General features: G+C 46.6%; 1 protein-coding gene across 1 annotated transcript in view; it reads right to left on the bottom strand.

Annotated features, from left to right (window-relative positions):
• Nucleotides 1-8,196: 8,196 nt before the first annotated feature.
• Nucleotides 8,197-26,288, bottom strand: part of NCAN (neurocan) — a 154,108-nt gene continuing 136,016 nt past the window's right edge. The window contains exons 15-18 of the mRNA XM_058163138.1: nt 25,265-25,347; nt 22,462-22,606; nt 10,684-10,866; nt 8,197-8,488 (exon numbers count right to left, since the gene is read on the bottom strand). Coding sequence (XP_058019121.1) covers nt 8,340-8,488; nt 10,684-10,866; nt 22,462-22,606; nt 25,265-25,347 — 560 coding nt within the window. The 3' untranslated portion in view covers nt 8,197-8,339. The remainder of the gene's footprint in view (nt 8,489-10,683; nt 10,867-22,461; nt 22,607-25,264; nt 25,348-26,288) is intronic.

Consider the following 26,288-nt stretch of genomic DNA (forward strand, 5'->3'; position numbering starts at 1 on the left):
GCTTTGCTGGCTGAGGAACTCTGGGAGTTGAAGTCTACAAGTCTTAAAAGAGCCAAGTTTGCAGACCCCTGGTATAGTGCAGTGATGGCTAACCTTTTCTGGACTGAGTGTTGAATGCCTGCATGCCTGACCCTCCAAAATGCAATGTCCGTGCAGCCCCCACACATGCGCCTCACCCTCTGCGCATGCACACGTGGCCCCCCGCATGCCCCTGTGCATGCGTGCGCCCTTGCACGTGCCCCACTTCCTCACGCATGCGCGCACACACACACCCGCATATGTGTAGCAGAGATCTGAAGACCAGCTGGCCAGCAGGAGGCGCATGCGCATGCGTGGCAGGACTGAACTGGGGCGATGGCTCGTGTGCCCACAGAGAGGAAGCTGCATGCCACCTCTCGCACGCGTGCCATAGGTTCGCCATCACGGGTATAGGGTTTCCTGCTTGAGCAGGGGGTCAGGCTAGCCCAGGGATCTCCAACCTTGACAATTTTAAGACTTGCGAGCTCCAACTCCCAGAAATCCTCAGCCAGCTGACTGTGGAATTCTGAGAGTTGAAATCCACAAGTCTTAAAGTTGTCAAGGTTAGAGACCCCTGGGCTAGAAGACCTCCAAGGCAGGGGTGGGTTTCTACCGGTTTGCCCCGGTTCGGGAGAACCAGTAGTGGCGGCGGCGGGAGGCTCCGCCCACCCACCTGGACGTCATCACGGATGCTCTGCGTATGCGCAGAAGGTTTTGCAAATGCGCAGAAGTGCCACACGCGAGCAAAGCAAGCACACATGCACATGCTCACAGTTCTGAACCAGTAGTGAAAGCAAGTGAAAACCGCTACTGCTCCAAGGTCCCTTTTAACTCTGTCATTCTGTTATATTCTGTTATAATCTTCTGCCATCCCCTTCTCCTTTTGCCTTCCATTTTTCCCAACATCAGGGTCTTTTCCAAGGATTCCTCTCTTCTCCTTGGGTGGCCAGAGCATCTCAGCTTCAGCTCCAGTATCTGTCCTTGCAAAGGACAGTCAGGGTTGGTTTCCTTTAGGATTGACTGATTTGATCTCCTTGCAGGCCGTACGACTCTCCAAGAGTTTACTCCAACCCCACAATTCAAAAGCATCCATTCTTTAGCCTTCAGCCTTCTTTATGATCCAGCTCTCACAGCCATACGAAACCAGTGGTGGGCTGCTGGTGGTTTGGGCCGGTTCGAGAGAACCGGTAGTTCTGACGATCAAGCTGGCTCTGCCCACCCGCCGCCACCCTATCCTGTCCTATATTTCCTTCTTTCTGGCTCAGCTGATTTCTGCGCCTCCACTGTTCTACTTACCAGGGCTGCCTTAGAAGCTTCAAATTGCTGTATTTTGAACGCTGCGCATGCGCACGGAGAGTGTGCATGCGTGCAAAGCACTCTCTCATTGAACCGGTTGTTAAACCGGTTGCAGCCCACCACTTTACAAAATCATAGCTTTGACTTTTGTCAGCAAGGTGATGTCTCTGCTTTTTAATATGCTGTCTAGGTTTGCCATAGCTTTCCTCCCAAGAAGCAAGCATCTTTTAATTTCATGACTGCAATCTGCAGTGATCTTAAAGCCCAAGAAAATAAAATCTGTCACTGCTTTCATTTCTTCCCTTTCTATTTGTTTTTTTAAATGTTGAGTTTCAAGCCAACTTTTGCACTCTCCTCTTCCTATGATGGAAGACTCAAAACCTGACTTACATTTGTGATACTTTGGTGGATCCTAGAAAGAGAGTTCGCCTAGATTCCAGAGTCTTCCCCCCGGCCCTCCAGTTTTTGAGCTCAATGGATTTTCCCAAGAGTTATTTGCTTATCCATCTTTTGCAGTTCATTTCGCTTCCCCAATCTCTGAGACAGCATTATGCCAAATAATGTTTGCATTGGTAACCCTAATCAAATCCCATGTAAAAATGATTTACAGGCTGCGTTGCTGTTTTTTTTTATTTTTATTTTTTTTATTTACATTTATATCCCGCCCTTCTCCGAAGACTCAGGGCGGCTTACAGTGTGTAAGGCAATAGTCTCATTCTATTTGTATATTTACAAAGTCAACTTATTGCCCCCCCCAACAATCTGGGTCCTCATTTTACCTACCTTATAAAGGATGGAAGGCTGAGTCAACCTTGGACCTGGTGGGACTAGAACCTGCAGTAATTGCAGTCAGCTGTGTTTTAATAACAGGCTTCTTACAGCCTTGAGCCACACCGTGGCTCATTCTTGTCATTTATTATACTTGAAAAGGGACATTGGTGGGAAATGAGTTTCATTGCCAGCTGTGTCTTGCAGACAGATATGGAGACCTATGTGTTTTAAGTCCATTGCCCTGGCACTTTTCTGCAGGAAACGCGGCTTGTGTGCACCTTTTAAAACAACCGCCACTTTAACCCGGATGCGACTCTTCTGGAAGAGATAGTGATGATGGAAGAAAGCAGACGGCGGTCTTAGGAACTGTTAAAAAAATTTATTAAAATGTCCAGCAGTACAGAAACCGCAAGGGGCTTTGTTTTCTCTCCCCGATTTTCCCCCCCTTTTGGGGAGGGGGGGAACCACCCAAGGGGCAGGAGGGAGGGGTTACACACAGAGGAGGACTGGACACTGCAGTTATGTTGAAACAGCAGAGGTTGGAAAAGTGCTGACTGCACACACCACACTCACACTTTTTTGTGTATCCACACAACCACACACGTACATACACCCACAAGTCAAACCCAGCTTCAGATGTGACACATTTCGCTTGTGCAGGGGAAACAGTTCAAAAGCAATTGCATTCGGCAAAGGATCTGGCTGGCACAGAAGTCTTCGGGGCTGCGCATATGGCCTCAGGAACAGAAGCGCCCAACAGAAGCTTTCAGCAAGATCATTTTAAGGGACAGGATTAGAGTTCCTGCCACCCATTCCTGGGTTGATCCTCTCTCTAGTATTGAGGGGGGACCTCAAAGGTCATCTAGTCTTAACCTTCTGTCGTTGCTGGAAAACAGGTCCTCCAGTATGCCCGCTCGGTAACTCTACGGTCTGTTTTTGAAAGCCACCAACCAAGAAAAAGTCCACCACTTTAGGAACTCTGCTTTTTCCACTGAGTGGACTGAAAAAAAAAATGAGACAAATAAAAGGATTTCCTCAAGTGACTTCCTGTCAAGGGCATCCCTGTGGTCAGAAAAATTTAAGACGGCAGCCACGGCTACATGGCGCAATCCCGAGTGTGGCCGCCATTTTGACCCCTTCTTCCCTTGCAGCTGCCACCCCTGATACAATTTTGCTTCACCAGATCTTTATATTAATTCTTTAGGCCAGGGGTGGGGAAACGGTGGCCCTTTTATGATTTGTGGACATCAACTCCCAGAATTCTTGAGCCAGCAAAGGGAATTCTGGGAGTTGAAGTCCACAAGTCATAAAAGGGCCATCGTTCCCCACCCGTGCCTTAGGCCTTGGCTTGGAAGCAAGCCCCAGCTGAAATCAATATAGGTGGGTACAAGGAGTGCAGGAAGACCTAGTCCTACACCTACAACCATTTAATGATTGAATGAAGTTACAATGGCACTGAAAAAAAAACACGACTTACAACCAGTCCTCACACTTACGACCACCGCAGCATCCCACAAGCACGTGATCAAAATTTGGGAGCTTGGCAGCTGCCATATATTTACAATAATTGCAGCATCCTGAGGCGATTTGACTGTGATTTGCAAATTTCCCAGGGGGCTTTTAACAAGTAGAGTCAATGGGGGAAGCTGGATTTGCTTAACCACCAAAAAAATGACGTAAAAATGGGTCTGACTCACTAAACGACTGCCTCTCATAGTGAAGGAAGCTGCAGTCCCAGTTGTTGTCGTTAAGTAGAGAACTACCTCTACTCATCTTGGAAAATCTATCCTGTGCGTAGTATAATTTGTGGCAAAGGAAGCCTCCGTACAGGGTGCCTATAAAACTTTGTGCACTTTTTATTTTTAATAACTTCACTTCCATATAAAATATCAGCCATCTCCAGAATGCAGCAGGAGGAGGAATTTAGCATTTTTATTGGCAGGAATAAAAACAGCTCTCCCACCCTTTCGGAGGCCAAACTAAGCACAATTTTGACTATGGAGATTCTCAGTCATCCAGGTCACGGTTGTCCAAAAGGTGTGTTTTTTCAAGAAGCAACTGGACTTTCTGGTTTTTCTTTGAAGACGTTTCGCTTCTCATCCAAGAAGCTTCTTCAGCTCTGACTGGGTGGTGGGGAATGGAAGGATTATTTATACGTCTTCAAAGAAACCCAGAAAGTCCAAATGCCTCTTGAAAAAAAAAACCACTCTGGGACTGCACAATTTTGAGGTTCTCCCAACACAGTCTGCAGTGGTGTTTGATCACATTGCTTAGCCTAAGTTTTGGTTCAATCCACATTTTATTGAAATTGTGAACGAATTCTGGTATTTTGCTGATGGCTTGTTATACCTTACAAGAGTAGAAATGGAAGCTGCCAAAAGCTTTTATAGATATCCTCCGTTTCACAGCGACCCGGGGACAGCAGAATCCAATTTCATTTTGCCCCAAAGTGTTTGGCCAGATCCCAGAAGATAATTAAATCAAAAGCAGCTGGAGGTGTCCTTGATGATCTGGAAGTGCCTTGAATAGCCAAGATATTGGGGGTGGGGGTGGGGGAGAAATCTCATAAAGACTGAACAAAAAGCATTCCAATTTTTATAAGGGGAAGAGATTCTTTAACACTTCCAGTGATGGAGAAGCTCTGGAGGTTCTCCCAGAAATCTTTATCTTCCTCTCTTGTATTTATCTGATCTCCTTTACAAACACTTCTTCCCTTATTCCGATCAGAGAGATGCAAAGTATTTCAAAGAATCACAGATGTAGTGATATTGAAACCCTAGGAGGAACGATGAAAAGGCTGACTTATGTTTTGCCCGCAGGGGTATCTGATCCAAAGGACCTGTCAAAATGCCCTTTTCCCCTTCCCACCCAAATTAGCATTGTAGATGTTGGAGCAAAATGTGGCTGATGATTGCAGGGCCACAGATTTTAATGCTCCAAAAATGCCACGTGGACAGGGCCACTTTCCAAATGTGGTATCCATTGGGGGAAGGGGACAAAATTGATTCCTTGGGCTTTTGCATCCCTTAAGAGGTGCATTTTGCCCTTTGTAATCCTCCCCAAACCCTCCAGCCACCTCCCCCCAAAATGGGGACATTTAGGGTGGGTCTATCCTAAAAGGTATTGCTGCGACCTGGGACAATAATCTTTTGCATCGTTTTGTTAAGAGGGAGATTCCTAATTGCGAGTCCTTTGATGGAGGCATACATTTTTTATTATAACTTGTAACAACAGAGTTGAATTTTAGCATGCCTTGTGGCATCTGGTTCCTCACCTACAAGTAGTCCTCACTTAACGATTGTTCAATGTTACAACAGGTTACTTATGACCCATTCTCAAAGTTATCACTATCGCACCCTTGTTGTCAACGTGTGACATTTGGGGAACTTGGAAATCAGCTTGCATTTACAACCTTTTTCAAGGTCCTGCATTGCACGACTACATTTTTAATCCTTTTTTTTTGCCATTTTCCAGCAAAAAAGATGCATTGGATAGGCTGGATTCGCTTAACAACCACTTCGTTTGCTTAATGGCTATGGAGACTCACTTTACAATCATTGTATAAACTGGTTGTAAAAATTGAGTTAGCTCACGTGTTAGTCCATTTAACAACTGCAATGAACAAAATCCTGGCCCCAATGGTGGTTATTAAAGGAGGATTACCTCTAGTCTACCTCAAAGGGCTGATGTTGAGGAAAGTGGGCTGTGACACAGAGAAAATCTAGATATTTTGACTCAGGGAATTCATGTTTGATTTAGACATCTGACTCAGCAATGTCCCCAAGGTCAAAAAAGTCAAGATGGTGGCTACACTTATGCTAATGAGCCCTTTCCTTCCATTTTATTGCCTGTAAAAAGAGCGAGGGCTTTGATCACAGATTTCTCTGCGGACTGAATCTTCTGGACTGAAAGTTTCCCATTTCTGATTTAAGGTGAAAATATTCCTTTCCTTCCGTTGCTTTATTCTGGGAATATTCAGTTTGCCTTTCAAAGCTGCATCCAGCCCCAGACAAATGTTACCAAATTATTATTATTTTTTTTCATGTGACCAAAAGAGACATTATTAAATGCTTGGGGAGTTTTAGTCGGGTAATTTAAATTACGTTTGAATGAAAAATAAATTTAGATCAAGGGGACTTTGCTGACAAAGGGCCTTGTGCTTACGTCGGCAAAGAGAGCAAACAACCAGGATTAGTATTTATATGGGTTGCCACATCATTCATGGCCATCAGATGGCAGCAAACAGCAAACCCAAACACCTTCCTGCCATCTAGTGGGTTACTTGAGTTTTGCAACCTAGATATGCTAGTCCTAAGAACAAGAACAATACAGAATTCCTAATATCTGCAAAATTTAAGCAAAGGGAGAATTGAGGAGAGTTGGGAAAGCATCGCTAGATCTGATATCTTCACGGCTTGTTTTAAGATCCTGCTCCAGGCTTTGATTTCCTAGAGCCAGTATATGCATGTGAATGTAGCTGCTGGGCCAGGCAGCATCTGTTTTAATCTTCCATCAGTAGCCCAAGATTGTGCTATGTCAGAGCTGTGGGACATGGTGGGAAATTCATGGCACCTTAAAACAGTGCTTGTCAACCTTAGCCATTTTAAGATGTATGGACTTCAATTCCCAGAATTCCTCAGCAACCAGCCAAGATGAAATCGATGAATCATAAAGCTGCCAAGGTTGAGAAACATGTACTATGTTCCTTTCCCATCCTAACGATGCTTCAGAGAAGCAATAGAATAAAAATGAGATCAGAAAAGGGGGTGGGGTGGGGTTTCTGGGGAAGAATCCTAGTTCATGGAGAATCCCAGATCATCTTTGAAGAAGAGCTCTGCTTCCCTGGAAGTGTTTGCAGCCTAAGGAACTTAGTTTCGTAGGTGGTTTATGCAACGGGCCTGTGGTGGAGTGCAAGAATGGCCTTGGGAGACAGGAGAGGCAGCTGTAGAAACCATTTCCTAAGTTTTATGTCCTTCTGTGGACTGAGATATCTTTTACAACCTGGTTATCCAGTCTGTAGCTCTCCCTGCTATCTGCCAGGGTCATGCCCACAGACCAGGGCTCTCCAAACTTGGCAACTTTAGGACTTGTAGACTTCAACTCCCAGAATGCCCCAGCCAACCATATCTCAGGGCACCTATTTCCTTAAAAGTGGGAATGACAAATGTCATCCATCCTTGGAACAGACGGCAATCGAACAGAATCAGCCTCCCGCTTTCCCCTTGGATAAATCCTTTCAGAAGCTGGCTAAGTAGTAGGAACAAGAGAGAACGGGCAGCAATGAAAATGTCTTAAACCAGTTGTGCTCAATTCAGCTGCCTCCAGGTAGTTTGCACTATAATTCCCATCACCTGATCAGGCCCATGCTGGTGGGACACCAAAACCTTCGGCAGAAGTAAGATAGGCCACCCGAATCTGGTGCTGAAAAAAAAATATCTTCCTTTCTCTCTTCTAAAATTATGCAATTTTTTTTGCAAAGCATTGTTCTTCTTTTGTTAATTTGTAGAAGGTTCTAATGTGGGGAAGGGGGAGAAGCTCAGGGTGAGGTGGGGGCTGAGAAGACCAAAGCAGAACCAGCCAACTCTCCTCCAATCACTGGGCAATTGGATTGCTCCTCTGAATTTTAAGCCCCAGTGGTGGGATTCAACTGCTTCTCTCCGAGTCGGGCAAACCAGTAGCTGCGACTGCGGGAGGCTCGGCCCAACTGCCCAGATGTAATGCGCACCTAGTCGCATGCGCAGAAGGCCGTGCGCATGTGTGGACGAGGCGTGTGCGCTCACATTTGCGAACCGGTAAGGAAGGTAAGTGAATCCCACCGCTGTTAAGCCCCCATTTTCCAGAAGATCTTTGTAACCAAGACGAGCGTTTGCAATTTCTCTTTTAAAAATGAGAGCTAATTCTCAGAAATCTGGCCTTTGCGCCCCAATTTTGCTGGGGTGGGGTGGGGTGGGGTGGGTGGGGGAGGCGTGAGGAACATGTCGACCTGACTGGAATCATTTTTTTTTTTAGTGCCAGGTTTTCAGCATATCTGCATGGAATGCCTAGTGGGTATGCGCTGCACGCAACTGTGCCATCCTGCAGTGGGCCCTGGGAAGAGATACGAGAGGGGAAGGAAAGGCGATCAGCCATTCCCATCACACATGGAAACCCCGTCACATCCTGGATGGTCGGGAGGAAGATGGGGGAGGAAGGGGCTGGAGATACAGGAAGGGGGGGGGGGATGTCAAAGCTTGTGCTTCCATTGGGGTCAGAGGTTAAAAGTAGTTGCTGCCATCCTCTGCCCAGTCCAGCTTTGGACGCTGCTTCTGGTGTTTCCTCCGGTCCTTGCGGGATTTGCGATGGTGGTGCTGCCGGCGTTGGCGGTGGTGACGATGGTGCCGCCGGGTTCTGTGCGACCGTCTGGCTACAAGGAATCAACAGCCAGGAAAGATGGAGGCATTAGTCACTCACCCCGGGCTAGGTGGTAAATGCAACAAGGACTAGCTACTACCACAGTTCTACGTGCAGGTGGTCCTCGTTTAACAATTGCCTCGTTTAGTGACCTTTTGAAATTACGGAGATGATGAAATAAGTAAACTTTGCAACCAGTCCTTTCCTTTATGACCTTGGCAGGTCTGTATAGCCACGGAAAGTTGAATAACGATCATAAACATAATTGTGGTTTCGCTTAGCAACCATTTCATTGAATGACTGAGCTGCAGGAGGCAATTGGGGTTGCTAAACGAGGACTGCCTGTACTCAACTTTTCTAAAAGACATAGCCTGCACAAACATTACACATCCAGAGCCAGTTTGATCGAAAAGCACAATTGCTGGACTAGCAACCAGGAGATTCTGAGTTCTATTCTCTCCTTTGGCAGGAAAGTCAGCTGGGTGACTTTGGGCTAGTCCCTCTCTCCTAGCCCGTCCTACCCCACAAGACTGTTGTAGTGGGAAGAAGCCTTATGAGCGCCATTTGCAGTTGTACAAGCAAAAGTGGAATATAAATCAAATAAATAAGAAACTCACTGATCCATACCACGTATTCATTTATCCTCCTATATTTCTCCCAATGCTCCCCCCACTTCCAATATGTTCCTTCCTGACCTAGGTGTGAGCACCCAGCTGCCCTTGGCTGATCTTGAAGGCAAGTCAGACTTGGTCACACCTTGAGAATGGGAGACCACTAGGAAATCCCATGACTATTGCAGCAGACGTGGAGAGAAGGACGGGGCAAAGCAGTGAAGGGCAGGGAGGGAGGGAGCAGTGGTGGGATTCAGCCTGTTCAGGCTGGTTTGAGTGAACCGGTTGTTAAATTGCTGGCTGGCCCCGGCCCAGCCCTTCCAGGAGTCCTCACACACCCAGTTTTGGCTCCCAGGTACGTGCAGGAAGACCTACTAGTCCCAAAATGGGGTGCAGGCATGTGTGTGTGTGTGTGTAGCGCCCCCCCCCCCTGTTTATGCTCCCAGGAGGCAGGGAGGCCTACTAGGCCCAGCATGAATCCTACCATTGGGAGGAAAGGAGGAAGGAAGGATAAAAAGAAGAAAGGGAGGGAGAAAGAAAGGAAGGATAAAAAAGAAGAAAGGGAGGGAGAAAGAAAGGAAGGAAGGATAAAAAAGAGCCTCTGGTGGCTCAGACTGCTAAGACAGTCTGTTATTAACACAGCTGCCTGCAATTATTGCAGGTTCAAGTCCCACCAGGCCCAAGGTTGACTCAGCCTTCCATCCTTTATAAGGTAGGTAAAATGAGGACCCAGATTGTTGGGGGCAGTAAGTTGACTTTGTATATAATATACAAATGGATGAAGACTATTGCTTAACATAGTGTAAGCCGCCCTGGGTCTTCGGAGAAGGGCGGGATATAAATGCAAATAAAAAAAATAAAAAAAAGAAGAAAGGGAGGGAAGAAGAAAGGAAGGAAGGATAAAAAAAGCTTCTGGTGGCTCAGACTTCTAAGACAGTCTGTTATTAACACAGCTGCCTGCAATTATTGCAGGTTCAAGTCCCACCAGGCCCAAGGTTGACTCAGCCTTCCATCCTTTATAAGGTAGGTAAAATGAGGACCCAGATTGTTGTGGGGGGGCAATAAATTGACTTTGTATATAAATATACAAATGGATGAAGACTATTGCTTAACATAGTTAAGCCACCCTAAGTCTTCGGAGAAGGGCGGGGTATAAATGCAAATTAAAAAAAATAAAAAAAAAGAAGAAGAAAGGGAGGGAGGAAGGAAGAAAGGGATAAAAAAGAAAAAAGAGGGGGGGGAACATGTTCATTTTTTGAACAAGGAATTGAACCGGCTTATCTGGAGGATATACTTTTCAAGAACTTTTCTCCCTGTATCAACATACTCTGGTGCCCTTCTCCCATTCTTCCCCCACCTCCCCCACGAATCCCACCTCCCCGATTCTTTTTTTCAACTCAAGGAACAAAAGAGCCTGGGAGGTGCTGGTCCTTAGCGCAATGCGAAAGGCACTGGGAGCCCTTTCCCAGGTTTCCTTCCCCAGACCACCTGAAGTCCTGCCCAGCCAAGAGGGCAAGCTGGACAGGGGAAGAGAAAGGGAGAGATTTCCTAGCCTCCTGGCCATCCGTTTCCACCCTCGTCCCTCAAAGTGACTCACGTTTTGTGCAGAGGACTTTGGGGTTCTCCCACAGGCCGTTGACGTGACATTTGATGGTGGGCATGTGCCTTTGGAGGAAGCCCTCTGCGCACTGGTATCGGACGGTCGAGTGCACGCTGTACCTCTCCTTCTTCTTTCCGACGGGGGACGCGTTTTCCACCAGAGGGGGAGGCCCGCACAGCACTACAAAGACCATACAAGTTGTAGACGGGGAAGGCATAGAAACACACACACACCCCCTTTGCAACAGCCAGGGATTAATTTCGATAGGCACAGAGAGAGGGTCTCCTCAGGGTGCCGTCGGCCAGACAATGTCGACTGGCGACCCCCAGGGGAAGGGCCTTCTCTGTGGGGGCTCCAGCCCTCTGGAACGAGCTACCCCCAGGAATACGCCAACTCCCTGACCTCCGGGCCTTCTGGCGTGAGTTGAAGATTCTTTTATTTATAAAATAGAGAAGGCGACAAGGGGATCAGCCATATTGGACTTAATTCTCACTAACAGAGATGAAATGATAGAAGGTGTTGAAGCTACAGGAACCTTGGGGGCAAGTGACCACGCAATATTGGAATTCAACATTAAGCAAATACAAGTAGTAGAACAAAGTCAAACTAGAGTCTTGGACTTTAAGAGAGCTAATTTCAATAAACTTAGAGAGATCTTGAGAAGGATTCAATGGATGAGAATCCTCAGGGGGAAAACAACTCAAGAAGCTTGGGAAATTTTGAAAAGTGAGATTATAAAAGCACAGTCTAACACAATACCAATGAAGAAGAAAAATAGTAGATCACAAAAGAAACCAGCATGGATGCATAAAGAACTATCTGACAAATTGAAAGACAAAAAGGACAAATATAAAAAGTGGAAAGAGGGGCAAATAACTAAGGCAGAATATCAGCAACAGCCCGAGCCTGTAAAGATGAAGTGAGGAAAGCTAAGGCTCACAATGAACAAAGGCTAGCGACAAAAGTAAAAATAACAAAAAGCTTCTTCCAACATGTTAAAAACAAGAAAAAGTCAAGGAAACAATTGGCCCATTGCTGGGAGAAAGTGGCAAGAAGATGACAAGCAACAGGAGAAAGCAGATCTACTTAACTCATATTTTGCATCTGTCTTTACACAAAAGGAAAAACAATCCAACCTATCAAAAACAGCACTACAAAAACAGATTAGAAACACAAGTTAAAATAGGGAAGAAAATGGTAAGTGAACACCTGTCTACCCTAGACGAGTTCAAATCACCAGGACGGATGGATTACACCCCAAGGTTCTGAAGGAACTGGCAGGCGTGATCTCAGAACCACTGAACTATATCTTTCAAAGATCCTGGAGCACAGGGAGCTGCCAGAGGACTGGAAAAGAGCTGATGTAGTTCCCATCTTCAAAAAGGAAAAACAGATCCAGGAAACTACAGACCTATCAGTCTGACCTCAATACCGGGAAGATTCTGGAAAAGATAATCAAGCAACGAATCACCGAACACCTAGAAGCAAACAAAGTAATAACCAAAAGCCAACATGGGTTTGTCAGAAACAGATCATGCCAGACTAATCTTATCGCATTCTTTGACAAAATGACAAAATTAGTAGACCAGAGGAATGCTGTTGATATAATTTACTTGGACTTCAGTATAGCATTTGAAAAAGTAGACCATAACCTACTACTAGATAAAGTAGAAAATGTGGGTTAGACAGCACCACCACCAGATGGATTCGTAACTGGCTGACCAACCGACTCAACGTGTAGTCCTCAACGGAACTACATCCACATGGAGGAAGTATGCAGTGGAGTACCCCAAGGCTCTGTTTTAGGCCCAGTACTCTTCAACATCTTCATCAATGACTTGGACGAGGGATAGATGGGGAACTCATCAAATTTGCAGATGACACCAAGCTGGCAGGAATAGCCAACACTCCAGAAGATAGGCTCAAGTTACAGAAAGATCTTGACAGACTTGAACATTGGGCCATCTAACAAAATGAAATTCAACAGTGAAAAAGTAAGGTTCTACATTTAGGCCAAAAACAAAATGCACCAGTACCGTATATGTGGTACCTTGCTCAATAGTAGTACCTGTGAGAGGGATCTTGGAGTCCTAGTGGATAACCATCTAGATATGAGCCAGCAGTGTGCAGCAGCTGTTAAAAAAGCCAACACAGTTCTGGGCTGCATAAACAGAGGGATAGAATCAAGATCACGTGAAGTGCTAGTACCACTTTATAATGCCTTGGTAAGGCCACACTTGGAATATTGCATCCAGTTTTGGTGCCACGATGTAAAAAAGATGTTGAGACTCTAGAAAGAGTGCAGAGAAGAGCAACAAAGATGATTAGGGGACTGGAGGATAAAACATATGAAGAACGGTTGCAGGAACTGGGTATGTCTAGTTTAACAAAAAGAAGGACTAGGGAAGACATGATAGCAGTGTTCCAATATCTCAGGGGCTGCCACAGAGAAGTGGGAGTTGGGCTGTTCTCCAGAGCACCTGAGGGTAGAACAAGAAGCAATGGGTGGAAACTGATCAAGGAAAGAAGCAACTTAGAACTAAGGAGAAATTTCCTGACAGTTAGAACAATTAATAAGTGGAACGACTTGCCTTCAGAAGTTGTGAATGCTCCAACACTGGAAATTTTTAAGAAAATGTTGGATAACCATCTGACTGAGATGGTGTAGGGTTTCCTGCCTGGGCAGGGGGTTGGACTAGAAGGCCTCCAAGGTCCCTTCCAACTCTGATGTTATGTTATGTTATGTTATGTTATGTTATTTCATCGTGCAGGACTGGCCTAATAGTTTTTTAATGGGGTTTTTTAGTAGTTTTGAAAGCGCTCCATGGCATAGGACCGGGATATCTTCGGGACCGCCTTCTGCTACCACATGCCTCCCACCGGCCGGTTCGCTCCCATAGAGAGGGTCTTCTCAGGGTGCCGTCAGCCAAACAGTGTAGGCTGGCGACCCCCAGGGGGAGAGCATTCTCTGTGGGGGCACCTACCCTCTGGAATGAGCTTCCCCCAGGACTTCGACAACTTCCTGACCTCCGGACCTTTCGCCGCGAGCTGAAGACGTATCTATTCTTCCGAGCAGGACTGGCTTAAATAGTGTTTTTAAATATGGATTTTATTGGGGTTTATTTTATATTTTGTATTGTATTTTAAATTTTAGGCCATATTGAATAAGTTTTTTAAAGAGTGTTTTTATTGTAATATATGGTATTATTTTATCTGCCTGTTCACCGCCCTGAGTCCTTCGGGAGAAGGGCGGTATAAAAATTAAATTATTATTATTATTATTATTATTATTATTATTATTATTATTATTATTATTATTATTATTATTATTATTATTATTATTATTATTTAGAATTTTCAGCCTATTTAAATTAATCTTTTAAATTTGTTTTTAATGTTTATATTTGTTGTTCTTAGCTGGCTGTAAACCGCCCTGAGTCCTTCGGGAGAAAGGCGGTATAGAAATTGAAATAATAAATAAATAAAATAAATTTCAAAAAGGCAGCCTTGTTGTTACTATTTTTTTTTTCTGGTTTTTTTTTTCTCTTTCAATTTTTTAGTTTTTAGCCTTATGGTTTCCAGCCCAGGACAATTTATTTTTTTTCCTTGGACATTTTCACCCCATTTACTCGGAATCACAATTTAAATCACCTCAGCATCCGTGGCTGTCATAAGGCAACAATTCTGCAAAGCTCTATTTAACCCCTGAGCGAGCGCTTTGGTGCGCCGAGTGACTTATTGCCGCTTATAACTTCAATAAGCTGATAGTCACGCAACTCCCTCGCTCGCTATCTCCCTGATAGACCTTTGCTCGCTCCGGTAACATGATCAGTTTCCTGAAGTCCACGGCTGTAATAATAATTCCATTTTAGTGACTCGCAAGATCTGGATTGTTCACTGCTCAACTGACTTTTTGGAGATGGTATTCTTGAAAGGCGTAGGAAAGAAGACGTTCCACAGCAACGAGCAAACATGATCAGATTTTAGACTCATTGTGTATTTTGGAAGTCTTTTCGAACTGATGCACGAGCCTCTCCTTCGAGGCTGATGGGAGGATCATGTCCCACCCCGAAGAAGCCTCTGAACTCTGTAGGCGTGGAAGGGCCTACAGGTCAGAATCAGACTACTTGCTACAACCAACTTGCCATGATCAACTTGCCACGGCCAACTCGCCGCAGGACAATTCAGTTTAATTATTTAAAATAATTAACAGATTAATTTTTGTCATTCACATTTCATATTGTCCCTCCGTTGCATCCTTTCTTGAATGATTCCATTCCACCATTTTTTTGATATTACTGTAACTCTTGTCCAGGGGTAAAATGCTCTGAAGTCTGCTACCGGTTCGCTTTGCTACCGGTTCGCTTCGCGCGCAAATGTGTCGTAGGCGCCAAACGTGCAATTTGCATGTAGCGCTGAAAAAGGAGGATTAAGAAGCCTTTCCTGGTAAGTAGAACAGCATGGGGTGGGGGGAAGAACAGCTGTGCCGCACGATTTAGATTCGCTAGAAAGCAGGATTTCCTGCTTTCTAGAGAAAATAAATTGTGCGGCACAGCTGATTGTCGGAAATACCGGTTCATTCGAACCGGTAGCATTTACTATTGGTTCGGGTGAATCAGTCTGAACCGGTAGCATTTCATCCCTGCTTTTGGCCCCACCATGAGTTGTCCCATTGCAAGTTGGCCATAAAAGGTCTTAAATTGGGGGGGAAATCACTTAACAAATGTTTCACTTAGAAATAGGAATTTTGGGCACAATTGCCAAAAATAGGAGACTCAGGGGATTTTTAATTAATTATTTTAATAGGGTTTTTAAAGGGAATTTTAATGGGAATTTTACGGGGAGGGTAGAAACTGACGGGTCTGGGCTGGAGGGGAGGTAGCGTTGGGTGGGGGTGGAGGGTTAGGGCGGGTGAGGGGTAGCCCGTCGGGAGGGAAACCAGTTCCAACGCATGCTCGTGGCGACTATCAAATGGGTTCGGAGGTTATGGGGGTGTGTTCCTTTGTGTGAGGGTGAGTCTATTTGCACGGTAAGTGGGAGGGGCAGATATGGCGGAAGGGGGGGATCGTATCGACATAGGGGGTCACGCGTTCGATGTTTACAGGCGATCGCGTGCCCCGATCCCCCTGACTTCTCCCGTTCCCCGGATGGTCAAGACCCTCAGAGCCTGGGCCTGCGTCTGATGTTATGCAACGCACGGTCCGTGGCCAATAAGGCCCCCCTAATACATGATCTGATTCAGGGGGGTGCCGCGGATATTATAGGCGTTACGGAGACCTGGTTGGGCACTGAAGGGGGTGTGCCCCTGGTCGAGATGTGCCCACCGGGTTTCCGTGCATTCCATCAGCCGAGGGCCCAGGGTAGGGGTGGAGGGGTGGCGGTTGCTATTAAAGAGAGTCTAGAGCCGAGGGAGACCACTGTACCTCAGATCGCCGGGTGTGAATCCCTCTTTGTGAGGTGGGGTCATAGATGTCAGATGGGCTTGCTGGTCGCGTACCTGGCTCCTTGCTGCGTGACAGCTGCCCTGCCCGAGCTCCTGGAGGTGCTTGCCGGGGTGGCAGTGGAGACCCCCAGACTGTTAGTCATGGGGGACTTTAACTTGCCATCTGCCGGCTCGTCATCGACGGTAGCTCGGGAGTTCTTGGCCTCCATGACGGCCTTGGACCTGACTCAAGTAGTGGATGGCCCCACTCACATCGGGGGAGGCACACTGGACCTGATTTTTGTCTCTGGTCAGTGGTCGAGAGATCTGGACTTAAAGGAAATAGTCATTGAACCTTTGTCATGGTCAGATCACTCACTCCTTCGCCTGGACTTTCTGACCGCTACCCAACACCGCAGGGAGACGGAACCACTACGATGGTACCGTCCCAGGCGCCTGATGGACCCAGAGAGGTTTCGGACGGAGCTTGGGCCACTTCCTGAGGGTCTGGCTCACGGCACGGCAGAGGAACTAGCTGCAGCCTGGGAACGGGCTGCGGCTGGGGCTTTAGACCGTGTCGTGCCTTTGCGACCTCTGACCCGGCGCAGATCCCAACCGGCTCCTTGGTTCTCCGAGGAGCTGAGGGGATGAAACGCCGGAGAAGGCGCCTAGAGAGTTCCTGGAGGTCCAGCCGTTCAGAGGCTGATCGGACACTAGTTAGATCCTATACTAGGACCTACCTAGTGGCACTGAGGAAGCGGCGTTCTCGCCTCCTCCCTCATTGCGTCGACAGATAACCGCCCAGCTGCCCTGTTTTGGGTGACCCGCTCCCTCCTTCGCCAGGGGGAGCGGGATGACCCGCTGCAGGGGCGTGCTGAGGGGTTTAACGGGTATCTATACGATAAAATCGTTCAGCGTAGGGGCGGTCTGGACCAAAAATGTGGTGATTCAGGACGGGGTATCTGAGGCGGTCTTGGTGATGTTGTTTGGGATGAGTTTGACCCTGTGACTCCGAGGACATGGACAGGTTGCTGGGTAGATTGAATGCCACCACGTGTTTACTGGACCCGTGCCCTCCTGGCTGGTGCTGGCCACTCAGGAGGTGACACGAGGCTGGCTCAGGGGCTTACGAGTGCTTCCTTGTTGGAGGAGTCTTTCCGGCCGCCTTGAAAGAGGCGGTGGTGAGGCCCTCCTCAAGAAGCCTTCCTGGACCCGGCTGTTTTAGGTAACTATCGTCCGGTCTCCAACCCGCGCGCGAAGGTTGTAGAAATATGGTGGCATATCAGTTTCCCCTGCACCTGGAGGAAACTGTCTATCTGGACCCGTTCAGTCCGGCTTCCGACCGGTTACAGCACTGAGACGGCTTTGGTCGCGTTGGTGGATGATCTCTGGAGGGCCAGGGATAGGGGTTATTCCTCTGCCCTGGTCCTATTAGACCTCTCAGCGGCTTTTGATACCATCGACCATGGTATCCTGCTGCGCCGGTTGGAGGGATTGGGAGTGGGAGGCACCGTTTATCGGTGGTTCTCCTCCTATCTCTCCGACCAGTCGCAGACGGTGTTGACGGGGGGGCAGAGGTCGACCCCGCGGCGCCTCACTTGTGGGGTGCCGCAGGGGTCGATTCTCTCGCCCCTTCTGTTCAACATCTATATGAAGCCGCTGGGTGAGATCATCAGTGGCTTCGGTGTGAGGTACCAGCTGTACGCTGATGACACCCAGCTGTACTTTTCCACACCGGGCCACCCCAATGAAGCTATCGAAGTGCTGTCCCGGTGTTTGGAAGCCGTACGGGTCTGGATGGGGAGAAACAGGCTCAAGCTCAATCCCTCCAAGACGGAGTGGCTGTGGATGCCGGCATCCCGGTACAGTCAGCTGAGTCCGCGGCTGACTGTCGGGAGCGAGTCATTGGCCCCGATGGAGAGGGTGCGCAATCTGGGCGTTCTCCTGGATGCACGGCTGTCTTTTGAAGATCATTTGACGGCCGTCTCCAGGAGAGCTTTCCACCAGGTTCGCCTGGTGCGCCAGTTGCGCCCCTTTCTAGACCGGGATGCCTTGTGCACAGTCACTCACGCCCTTGTGACGTCTCGTCTGGACTACTGCAATGCTCTACATGGGGCTCCTTGAAGGGCAGCCGAAGGCGGCAGTTGGTCCAGAATGCAGCGGCGCGGGTGACAGAGGGAGCCCCTCGTGGCTCCCGAGTGACACCTATCCTGCGCAGGCTGCACTGGCTACCTGTGGCCTTCCGGGTGCGCTTCAAGGTGTTGGTGAACATCTTTAAAGCGCTCCATGGCATACGGCCGGGTTACTTACGGGACCGCCTGCTGCTACCGAATACCTCTCACCGACCCGTGCGCTCTCACAGAGAGGGACTCCTTGGGGTGCCGTCGGCGCGACAGTGGCGTGTGGCGACACCCAGGAAGGGCCTTCTCTGTGGGGCTCCGCCTCTGGAACGAACTCCCCCCAGGACTTCGTCAACTTCCGGACCTCCGAACCTTTCGCCGCGAGCTCAAAACTCACTTATTTATTTGCGCTGGACTGGGTTAGTTTTTTATGGGTTTTTTAATGGGTTTTATTGATGGGTTTTTAATGGGTTTTAATGGGTTTTATTATTTGCTAAATTTTAATTGCGGCCAAATTGAATAAGTTTTTTAGTGGTATTTTAATAGTATTTATTTTGTAATAGGACTGTTTATTTTATCTGGCTGTAAACCGCCCTGAGTCCTTCGGGAGAAGGGCGGTATAAAAATTTAAATAATAAATAAATAATAAATAAGATCATAGTCAAGAACTACCTTTAACATTTGTGGAGTCTGTCATAATTTTGAACGGTCGTTAAGCCACCAGCTGTTAAATGAGGATGACCTGCTAGCACTGATGATATTACCTAGTTGGGTAATGAAATGTCTTCAGCAAAACAGCCAAGCTCAGAGAGCATCCAGAGACCCCACGTGCTCATACTGAAGGTAAAGGTAAAGGTTCCCCTCGCATATACGTGCTAGTCGTTCCCGACTCTAGGGGGCGGTGCTCATCTCTGTTTCAAAGCCGAAGAGCCAGCGCTGTCCGAAGACATCTCCGTGGTCATGTGGCCGGCATGACTCAACGCCAAAGGCGCACGGAACGCTGTTACCTTCCCACCAAAGGTGGTCCCTATTTTTTCTACTTGCATTTTTACGTGCTTTCGAAACTGCTAGATTGGCAGAAGCTGGGACAAGTAACGGGACCTCACCCCGTTACACAGCAGCACTAGGGATTCGAACCGCCGAGCTGCCGACCTTTCGATCAACAAGCTCAACCTCCTAGCCCCTGAGCCACCACGTCCCATGCTCATACTATTGACCCCCAAAAATGACACTGAAGCGTCCCTGTAAGACACCGGAGATGCTGGATTTGATGTTGCCTTCACTATTTTCCTCCTGAATTTAATCAGACACTCTGTGGATATTTCCGCGTTCAATGACGCTGATTCAAATCTGAGATTGCTCTGCTTTTACAAAATATAAGAAGGGAACAAGTTGAATACCTTCCTCAGAAGGTTTACAATCTGTGTCTCATCACTGTAAAAGATACAAGGAAAGGGAACTGCATCCTTTACAAATCTGGCTTTAAAGGAAGCAACCATCTGAATTCGGAAGACACACTCAAGGGACTTTCTTCCTGCTGAAGCAATTTATTTATATCTTCAGATGTTCTAGGAGGACCTTTTATAAATCCAACCGATGCCAAAGGGCCCATTTGGGGATGAAGTTATACTCCAGTACTTGGGGTACATGGGAAAGGAAGAGTTCTATATTTAATGAACAACTTTTATCAGAGCTAATATATCACGAGCCCTGGAAAGGGAAGACCCATTTCTCAAGACTGTCACAAACAGCTGGAGGTTAATGTGACTTTTCCAACAAGCAACTTGGAAGGCCTTAATAGTTTTAATGGGAGAATTTCAAAGGCAAATTAACGTAAGTGGGAGAAAAAACGGCCCCAAAGGGGCTCATTTCGTTCCTGCCTCCACCAGTTGGAAAACAGAGAAATTAGGATCCCCCGAGTAAGAACACTGTGGTTTCTGAAAAAAAAAATCTCATGTGGGGAAAGCCACAGCTTTAGTTAGCTTTTTTCTTTCTGTCTTTCTTTTTAAAGAAGCTGTTAAGTATGGATTAAGTATGGTATAAAAAAAAAATCTCATGTCAACTAATCCTTGGGGTTTTGTTTTATATTTCCTTCCTTCTAGAGCAGGGGTGAGTGACCATGGCCCCTTTACGACATGAGGACTTCAACTCCCAGAATTCCTGAGCGGTCTGGCTCAGGAATTCTGGGAGTTGAAGTCCACAGGTGGTAAAGGGGCCATAGTTGCCTACTCCTGTTCCAAAGACTCTTTTCAACAGTCTGAAACAGTGGCCTCTTGAATACACACACACACACCCCTTTCCACAAGCACAGGTTGAATAGAAATTGGAAGCCAAGACAAGAAGGCAAGCTCAGAGACTGACAATATTTGCTTCTAATACGGATAGTCCTCGATTTACAACCGCTCGAATTCGGCCTCGACTTACAACCTGTGAGTTTGAAGTTATCTCCCTGGAGGATACTTACGATCTGGATTCAAAGTTACGACAGTTCTCCACCCCCACCCCCCCGCCCCCATGTGGTCACTTTGGACAGTCAGCGACTGTCCTGCATTTATGGACATTTGCAGCATCCCACAGTCATGTGACAGTGTTTTTTTATGAGGGTTTGGCTGAAAACCAGCATTGGCTTCCGTTTTTTTTTTGCAAAGCTGCACCCATAGTGAACCATCAGTTCGCTTAATGACTGCAGCATTCACTTAATAACCATGGGTTTGTTTAATAGTTGCTGTAAAAAAAAAATCGTGTTTAATCATGTTGGTCATAGGGGAGATCTGATTTGCGACCATCGTGAGTTATGAGCACGATGGGCAGGCTCTTTTACGGTCATAACTTGAAAACTCCCTCTATTTGGATCCAGGCTTCTTTTTCACCCAATAGCTGATTGGAATGTACGAAAGTGTCATAGAGCATGGGGGTAAAATTGAAGAAAATAGGGGATAATATGTGAAACTTAGCCCAGGAAAAGAGGAAGCTGTGAAAAAGAAACTCAAGATTGCTCCACCTTGAGTTGTTTTGATACAGGTAGTCCTGAATGTACGACTCTAATGGAGCTTCCCGATTAAAAGTTGTGACAGTCGTAAACTAGGTCACCACATGACAGGACCTGTTTTTAACGACATTTTTCGGGACAGTTGTTCAACGAACGCTACAGTTAAGTGAACCAGTTGTTCACCGTGGGCTATTTTTGCTGGAAAGTAAAAAATTAAAAGACGCTTGCTCCTGGGGAGGAAAGCTATGGCAAATCTAGACAGCGTACTAAAAAGCAGAGACATCACCCTGCCAACAAAAGTGCGTATAGTCAAGGCTCTGGTTTTCCCAGTTGCAATGTATGGCTGTGAAATTTGGACCATAAGGAAGGCTGAGCGCCAAAGAATTGAGGCCTTTAAACTCTGGTGCTGGAGAAGACTCCTGCGAGTCCCTTGGACTGCAAGACGATCAAGCCAGTCAGTCCTAGAGGAGATCAGCCCTGACTGCTCCTTAGAAGGTCAGATCCTGAAGATGAAACTGAAATACTTTGGCCACTTAATGAGAAAGAAGGACTCACTGGAGAAGAGCCTAATGCTGGGAAAGACTGAGGGCAAAAGACGAAGGGGACGACAGAGAACGAGGTGGCTGGATGGAGTCACTGAAGCAGTAGGTGTGACCTTAAATGGACTCAAGAGAATGGTAGAGGACAGGAAAGCCCGATGGGTCGGACATGACTTTGCAGCTAAGAACAACAACAAAAGAAGAAGAAGAAGAAGAAGAAGAAGAAGAAGAAGAAGAAGAAGAAGAAGAAGAAGAAGAAGAAGAAGAAGAAGAAGAAGAAGAAGAAGAAGAAGAAGAAGAAGAAGAAGAAGAAGTAGTAAATGCTATTTTGGGACAAAAATATTATAAATTGCAGTCACGTGACCGTGGGACATTAGAAACAGTAAATGCAGGTTGGTCACTGAATATCCAAAATACAGTCATGTGACCACACGGAGGAAGAACGCAGCTAACAGAACCGGGACACAAAAACCTTTTGAGTGGTCCGTCATAACTTCAAACAGTCTTTAAGTGACCGGTCATATATCGAGGACTACCTGTTTAAGAAGGGAAAAAGAAATGAAGGGCTGACAAAGAACACAAGCATGATCCTGGGAGCAATAGCCAATGGGGTTTCTTTCAGCTCGCCTTGAGGAAAGAATTAAAAAAAATCCCAGAACGGATGCATATCTATATCTTTTTTTGCAGATGTACAAGGTAATTTACCTGTATCTTTTTTGCAGACGTACGGAAGTTTGTAGTTACACGGGACATCGTTCCATTTCCCAGTCTCGTGGGACACCAACACCACGCAATCCTCGCCACCGGCAAAGAAATTATCTGGCTGGTTTTCACGCCAATTCTCGTATTGCTAGCAAACAACAAAGAATGGCACGGAAATTAAAAACAGTTCCCAAGGTTGCACATTCGTTGCCTCTTCCTTTTAATTTTTTTTTTTTGGATCAGGGAAATCCAATCTTAGCCACCTTAAGATTTGTGGACTTCAACTCCCATAATTCCCCAGCCAGCTATTTCACCATGACTGGCTGGGAAATTCTGGGAGTTGAAGTCCACAAATCTTAAAAGTGGCCAAGATTGGACTTCCCTGATCTAGATCAGGGGTCTCAACCTTGGCAACTTTAAGACTTGTAGACTTCAACTCCCAGCTTTGCTGGCTGAGGGATTCTGGGAGTTATAGTCCACAAGTCTTAAAAGTTGCCAAGATTGGACTTCCCTGATCTAGATCATGCATGCACCAAAGAATGAAGCTTGCATTGCATTGGCACGATGCTGCTTTTATAATTTGCTGCTTGGATTGTGTACCTCCTGGACACCACTATTCTTAGTGGGAAAATATCTTGTGTCATTTTTTTCCATCACTTGGTGGTTTCTACAAGGTTTCAGCAAAAAGGTCAAAGGGGGAAACCCGAAGAGTAGGATTGAAGCTTTGCCTGTTGTTTTTTTAATGTGCGTTGCACATAAAACATGCACCTCGCATAAAAACAGGCAGAACATACCATTGTGTCCGCCACCTGGACTGTTTCACTGCACCTGGCTTCGTTGCAGTTCCCATCTTTTATTTGCATTGATTTTATTGTAGTTATCTTTGATTGCTGCGAGCCACCCAGAGTGGTCGACAGGGGGGGGGGGAAAGAATCAATTTTTGATATGCATTCCAGTATTCTGTCCATTGATTACAGCTTGCTATTGATTCAGGTAGAGAAGAGCTTTTTCACGGCCCTTTTTAAAAGCTCAAATCTAGGAACAGCTGTCTGAAAGAGAGGGGTCTAACTTGGTGTGATCTCTTGCCTGCTGCAACAGATGTCAGGCACACCCATTATAATGATTGATTGAATTTATATGGCTGCCCACTCACTTTCAGTGACCTAGACAGCTTGCAAACAGTAAAAACTGAATATGCAAAGAGTAAAAACAATACACCCCCACCCCCTCCTTAGAAATAGGGTTCAATAGCTCTTCGGGATAAGATTGAAAATTACTAGGAGTTTATTTCATGCTACCCATGCACAAGAATCTGAACTATTAACAGTCAAGGTGAATTGGCACCAGATATAAGGTATCTATAAGGTAGGTAAAATGAGGACCCAGATTGTTGGGGGGGCAATAAGTTGACTTTGTAAAAAAATATACAAATAGAATGAGACTATTGCCTTATACATTGTAAGCCGCCCTGAGTCTTCGGAGAAGGGCGGGGTATAAATGTAAACAACAAAAAAAAAAGAGTCATTGCAGAATGACAGAGTTGGAAGGGACCCTTGGAGGTCTTCTAGTCCAACCCCCTGCTCAAGCAGGAGATCCTATGCCAGTGACGGTTAACCTTTTTGCCATTGCGTGCCAAAAGTGGGGGGAGTGTGTGTGTGTGTGTGGGGGATTGCGTGCACACATGCTCACACCCATAATTCAATGCATCCCATCCCCCGTGTTCCCCCCGCTTTTGGCACGCGATGGCATGGTGGGCCCCGTAGGCCCGTTTTTCATCCTCACCAGGCTCTAGAGCCTTTCTAGGAGCCTGAGGAGGGCAAAAACAGCCTTTCCCACCCCCCTGGACGCCAGAAGCAGCTTGTTTCCCGACTTCCGGTGAGGCCAGAAGGCCCGAAAATAAGCTGGCCGGCATGTGCATGCGCGCTGGAGCTGACCTAGGGCAATGCTCACGTGCCCAAAGATATGGCTTCGCGTGCCACCTGTGGCAAGCGTGCCATAGGTTCGCCATCACGGTCCTATGCCATTCCAGGCAAGTGGCAATCAAGTATCTTCTTGAAAAGCTCCAGGAGTCAAGCAGCCACAACTTATATGAAGGCAAGCCGTTCCACTGATTAATTGTTCTCACTGTTAGGAAATTTCTCCTTAGTTCTTAGGTTGCTTTTTTTTTAAAATTTGAATTTATATCCCGCCCTTCTCCGAAGACTCAGGGCGGCTTACACTGTGTTAAGCAATAGTCTTCATCCATTTGTATATTATATACAAAGTCAACTTATTGCCCCCAACGATCTGAGTCCTCATTTTACCTACCTTATAAAGGATGGAAGGCTGAGTCAACCTTGGGCCTGGTGGGACTTGAACTTGCAGTAATTGCAAGCAGCTGTGTTAATAACAGACAGACTTAGTCTGCTGAGCCACCAGAGGCCCTGCTTCTCTCCTTGATTAGTTTCCATCCATTGCTTCTTGTCCTGCCTTCAGGTGCTTTGAAGAATTGGTTGAACCTCTCTTCTTTATGGCAGCCGCTTAGATTTTAGAAAACTGCTATCAAGTCATCCCTGACAATCAACAGACTTCAAGGTGGGGGGGAGGGCTGGATTTAGATTTCTTACAGGGGTGTAGAGATTCCGAAGTCATGATGGGTTTGATCCTGCCTTTGGGCTCAGCCTGGTCATCTCCTATTTGGGAGAAGTGGGAGAATTTCCCAGCTCCAGTCTTGGCTGCTTGAATTTGCAAGAGTCAACCCAGAGACCTCTGTCACTCAAAAAAGGTTGCACTGACCCAGACTGAATCTCCTCTTCCACAGACTCACCAATCCGGTGTTGTCCGTCCACTGGAAATCCTGTTCCACGATGCGATCGTTGAGGCCGATCCAAGTGTTCTCGTGTCCAAAACCTGGGGGGGAGAAGAGCTTGGAGTAAGAAAAATGCGGCTTGAGTTCTTCCTGGATTATTGATTTCCTTCATTGATCAGCAGCTGTCTATAGGGTCGTTCCAATATTCCAAATGGGGTATGTTGGATTGGGTGGGATTTTGCAAGAAAATGGCCTTGTGGGATGGTGTGTGTGTGTGTGGGGGGGAGGGAGGCTACAACAACCTGCACAATTGTTTGGACTCCATATCAGGATTGCCAAAACAAGACAAGTCCTAGATGGCAGCAAAGGATACAGAACTTCCTAACTCTTTGCTGCCATCTGGAGGCGATTGACCTCATTACTCAGTACTGCTCTACAAAAACTTCCCTCCCTCCCTCCACTCTAAGGTATGATAGCATGTGGGAAAGACCCTGGGACACAGAGCAGAGACCATGACTTCCAAGGGAAGGGTAACAGAGGTGGATTTCAGCAGGTTCTGACAGTTCTGGAGAACCGGTAGCGGAAATTTTGACTGGCCCTGCCCCCATCTATTCTCTGCCTCCCAAGTCCCAGCTGATTGGGCAGAAATGGGGATTTTGCAGTAACCTTCCCCTGGAGTGGGGTGGGAATGGAGATTTTACAGTATCTTTCCCCTGCCACGCCCACCAAGCCATGCCACGCCCACCAAGCCATGCCACACCCATAGAAACGGTAATAAAATTTTTTGAAACCCACCACTGAAGAGTAAGCAAAGTTATTTTGGGGTGTGTGTGTGCATTTTTTTCTATTCCTCTAAAATGAGGGCCTTTTCTTTCTGTTTGTTGGCAAAACAGGATTATCCATCTACACATTGCCTCCCAGTGTTCAATTCACACGAAACTGCAACTAGCCGAGTTAAAAACATAGGGGCTGCACTCATGCAACCTGCTAAGCTTGGTTAAGGAGGTAAATTAAGTTGATAGCTTACATTTGCCTGTTCTGC

The sequence above is a fragment of the Ahaetulla prasina genome, chromosome 1 (genome assembly GCF_028640845.1).
Source record: "Ahaetulla prasina isolate Xishuangbanna chromosome 1, ASM2864084v1, whole genome shotgun sequence".
NCBI classification, from domain to species: domain Eukaryota; kingdom Metazoa; phylum Chordata; class Lepidosauria; order Squamata; family Colubridae; genus Ahaetulla; species Ahaetulla prasina.